Raw genomic sequence first — 4696 nt, 5'->3', positions numbered from 1 at the left:
TCCGGCGATCCTTCTGCATCAGCCTTTCGAGTAGCCGGAATTACAGGCATGCGCTACCACGTCCCGGCTGATTTTTTGATTTATTGTAGAGATGAGGTCTCGCTGCCCAGGTGGGTCTCGCACCCGCGGGCTCAGGCAATCCACTCACCTCAGCTTCTCAAAGGCGCGGGATTACAGGCTGAGCCACCGAGCCCGGCTATTCCCATGAATCTTTAATTCCACAACCTGGCAGAGGGCTGAGCCCGCTGAGCCAAGGTTTGCTGACCTCTGGTCCACTTTGCAACATCCAAGGCTTTCCAAACTTGACTGTACACTGAAATTACCTAGAGGCATCACAAAATACATATGGCTACATCCTATCCCCATAGTTTGTGAATTAATTAGCCTGGTATATGGTTTATGCTTTGGGATTTTAAAACAATTCCCAGAGTGTAAAAAATAAATAAAATTAAAAGATTCCCAGATGGTTCTAAATATGCAGGCATATTAGGAGACCACTGCTCTATGCTGCCTCCACAATTCTCTTCTTAAAATGCATTCATGGCCGGGCTCGGTGACTCAGCCTATAATCCCAGCACTTTGGGAGGCCGAGGCAAGTGGATTGCCGGGGTCTGGAGGTTTGAGGTCAGCTGGGGCAACTTGGTGAGAGCTTGTCTCTACAATAAAAAAACAAAAAAATTAACCAGGCGTGGTAGCATGCACCTGTAGTTCTGGCTACTTGGAAGGTTGAGGCAGAAGGATCGCATGAGCCCAGCAGGTCAACACTTGGGGTGGCTGTGAGCATGCCACTGCACTCCAGCTTGGGTGACAGAGTAAGACTCCAACTCAAAAACAAAACACAAAGAAAAAGCACATCCGGTCCTGACCCCAGTGTGCATGAAGATAGCCACAGTTAACTCCTCACTTGACATCCTCAATAGGCTCTTAGAAACTGGAATTTGCAATGAAATGACATTGTCAAGTCCTGGAATAATAATATTTCCTTCAATGCTATCTTATTATAATGTGTTGAAAAACAATTGGTTTCATTTTATGTCATTTCACCAAACTCCCAGTTTCCAAGAACCTACCAATGATGTTAAGTAAGGACTTACTGAACAGACTTTCCCTTGACCATCAAATTTAGTTTCTGCCTGATAAATCCCAAATATTGCCTTTCCCGATCTCCCCAGGCAGCATTCATCCCTGGTACTTCCACAGTACTCCATTATGTTTACCTACCCACTCATTCATTCACTTATTCATTCTTTCACTCATTTGCTCAATACATAGACACATGAGCACTCTCTGTGCACTAGCACTCTCTAGGCGTTATATACATGTGAATGCTATTCAGTTTTTTGCAGTCTCTGCTTACATTCTGGCATCCATACCTTGATTAGCACTAATAGAAGTATAATTAGTGTAATTATTATGCAACATATTAGTTGTAACTATCAAAAGATTGGAAGCTCCCTGACCATACACTGGTCATCTCTGTATGTTCTCTGCCAAAAATCAGCCCACAGAAAGCACTGAAGGAGTGACTGTTAAGTGTATGAATGCAGCTATTTTATAACTTGTGAACTCAGCATGTTTTAAAGCAAGTAGTAGGCAGGCAATGAGAGGCAGCCTGTTAGGAGGACAAAATTGGTGACAAAAGGTTCAGAAGACCTCAGGTCTATCCAGCTCTGAACGAAACAATGTGAACAATGTAATACCATGGTAAAGAGACTGAGGCTTTGAGGTCACACAGCCTCACATCCTAGCTGACTGATGTTATCACTCATGAAACGCTGAACCTTTCATTTTTGGCTGGAACTTCTGTTTCCTCATCTTTAAAATGCTGATAGCAACAGCACCTACTTCCAGGTGCTAAGGACTATATAAGAGTAAAATATGTAAAGTGCTTAGTACCTTATGCACAGTATGTAGTCAATAAAGGTCAGCTGTCAACAGTCATTATCACTATTATTACTGTCATAATTGTTAATACTACTGTTATAATTAGAATCTTTATCACAGCACTTGACATATGGAAATCATTAACAAATGACAGCGGGTATTTTGTTACTGACATTATTTCTCTCCTCTCAATACAGTGCCACCAACCACGTGTGGACCTTGAACCTACCACAAGTGACCTCTCTGAGTGTTCACATCTTGAACAATAAAGTAGGAGCAGGGTAGGGCATATATTGTTTTTAACAGCCCCTCCCACCTCTGGAATGTTCATTCAAGGTATTTATTCTGGAAACATTTCACACACTGCAACATGAGAACTTGGCTGTGGGGTAGAAGTCTCCCTGGGCAGTTATCCGAAAGGAGGGATCAGAGCATCCCTGCTCAGTCAGCTGTGTCATTCAAGAAGGGATTAGGAGAAGTTGGAGCTAGAAACACATTTCGGTGAAATAGAAAACCCAGGTAGAGTTAACAGACTCAGTTGAAAGTGGCTAATTGAAAAAGGATTGGATCAGGGCTTTCAGGAAATTCATTCTATCCAAATTAAATTATAAAAAGGAACCTGCCCTGTTTTAAGATTTAGAAAGCTTGATGCTGAGTAGGGAATAGTATGCATTCAGCAAGAGACAGGGAATTAGGAAAGTCAATAATGTTTTGTGCTGCAGATGTTGGAAGCACCTGTAATAGCAAAGAATAAGCTCCTTAGTTTGAATTTTCTGGCATTCATTTATGAAGCCTCTGGAGTCTGCAGCCACAATGAAAACATATTATCCTTTTCACAGTGTATGTATTTAGCTCCTGAAAATAATCTTCTTATCTCCTGTTTAGTGAATTATCACTTTCATTTTCCTCCACAAAAAATTACACACTAATAGAGGGCTCTAAGAGTTTACAATTTCTTTTTTGTATTCTGATTTAAAAATTGAAAAGTAATCTCCTTACTCCTTGAGCTCAGCCAGTGAAGCCGAAATCCTAATGTCATGGCCCAGTAAGTACAGAGATGTAATTAAATCACTCCACTGAACTAATTCACCAAGAGGGCCACCACTGAAAGCTGTCTCCGCAATCTTAAATCCAGATTCCTTGGTCAGGAGTCCCAGGTGAACGAGGACCTGGAAAAGCAAACAAAGAGGCATAAACTGATTCATAGTGAACCACATACAAATTCCAAAAGTAATGCACCAACAAGCAATCACCAATCCCAGAGTCCTGTTCACATCCTAATGAAATCCTAATGTGAGGATGACACTTTACTGCAAGGTGCAAAGAAAGGAAGGAAATCATTTTTCATCGTTGTTTTAGAGAAATAAAATAATTGCTACCCTTGGCATAGCTATAGGCTTGAGATATGGACAGATACTCCTGCTTTTAAAAAGCAAAGTACATTTATAAAATAAGGACAATATAATATCTTTTAACAATATTGGGCTTTTAACCACAGCTGAAATATTTTTAACCTCCTATCATGAAAAATGCCAAACATGCAGAAACTCAAACATGACAATATAGTCAATGCCAATGTAGTCATCACATAGCTTTAACAGTTATTAATCATGACAAATATTACTTAATCTATAGCTCTCATTTTCTCCCAAACTTTCTAGACTATCTTGAAGCAAATTCCAGACACCATATCCTTTCTTCTGTAATTATTTCAGTATTTTTTCTATGACTATTTCAGTTTTCTAAAAGAAACAAATCTTCACTTAAAAAATATAACCCTAACATCCCTTAAAAAAAATTATAACAACAAATAATTCCTCAAGATCATCTGATATCCAGTTAGTATTTACACTTCTACGACTGTCCCTTTTTTTTTTTAAAGTGCAGTTATGTGATTCAAGAGTCAGAGGGCATATATTATAATTGTATCATATGTGTATTAGCTTCCTTTAAGCTATATAGTCCACCATCAGCCTGTTTTTTGGTGGGATGGTGTAATTTATCAAAGAAACCGGATTATATTTCCAGTAGTGTCTTCCAACGCTTGATTTTGCTGATTGTAATCCTAAGGTACTATATGTATAACAGATTCTTCTGTCCCTTGTATTATGCTGAATTACTAATTAGATCTAGGGACATGACCAAATTTTTTTAGCAATACTACTTCATAGGTGGTGATGTGTATTTCCATGGGTAGAAACAATGTCTTGGTGTCTCTGTTTTGGGATGTTAGGAGCCATTGATGATTACTACCTAGATCCATTAACCCATTAAGGATTGCAAAATGGTGATATTCTATCATTCCTTCTTCATGTATAGCTGGAATACTTCTATAAAGAGAAACTAGCCTTCATCAATTATTTGGTCACCCTGAGGTAACCCTAAGGGTTACATAGAAGGAGCCTGGTGAATACTTGATTCTTTCCTTTTATTTACCAGTTTTCAGAATAATAAATCTTTATTTTTCCTTTTAGCATACTCTGTAATTCATGAGGTTGTGCTTCATTTCTTTAAAATATATCATTACAGCTGGGCTTGGTGGCTCAGCCTGTAATCCCACGCCTTTGGAAGGCTGAGGTGGGTGGACTGTCTGAGCCTGTGGGTTCGAGACCTGCCTGGGCAGCGAGACCTCATCTCTACAATAAATAAAAAAAAAAATCAGCCGGGCATGGTAGCACATGCCTGTAATTCCGGCTACTTGGAAGGCTGAGGCGGAAGGACTGTCGGAGCCCAGCAGGTTGAGGCTGCGGTGGCCGGGAGCGGCCACTGCACTCCAGTCTGGGCAACAGAGTGAGACTCCAACTCAAAAAAA

At 40.1% G+C, this 4696-nt stretch overlaps 1 protein-coding gene across 1 annotated transcript in view; it reads right to left on the bottom strand.

Moving 5' to 3' along the window:
- The window catches only part of MGAT5 (mannosyl (alpha-1,6-)-glycoprotein beta-1,6-N-acetyl-glucosaminyltransferase), a 217426-nt gene that overhangs the window by 123164 nt on the left and 89566 nt on the right, over positions 1-4696 (bottom strand). The window contains exon 7 of the mRNA XM_008069436.1: positions 2884-3053. Coding sequence (XP_008067627.1) covers positions 2884-3053 — 170 coding nt within the window. The remainder of the gene's footprint in view (positions 1-2883; positions 3054-4696) is intronic.

Source organism: Carlito syrichta, unplaced genomic scaffold (genome assembly GCF_000164805.1).
Source record: "Carlito syrichta isolate Samal-C Ts95f unplaced genomic scaffold, Tarsius_syrichta-2.0.1 Scaffold312030, whole genome shotgun sequence".
In the NCBI taxonomy this organism is placed as follows: Eukaryota; Metazoa; Chordata; class Mammalia; order Primates; family Tarsiidae; genus Carlito; species Carlito syrichta.
Note: the sequence above shows the minus strand (reverse complement) of the source record. Positions and strands in the feature narration are given on the sequence as shown.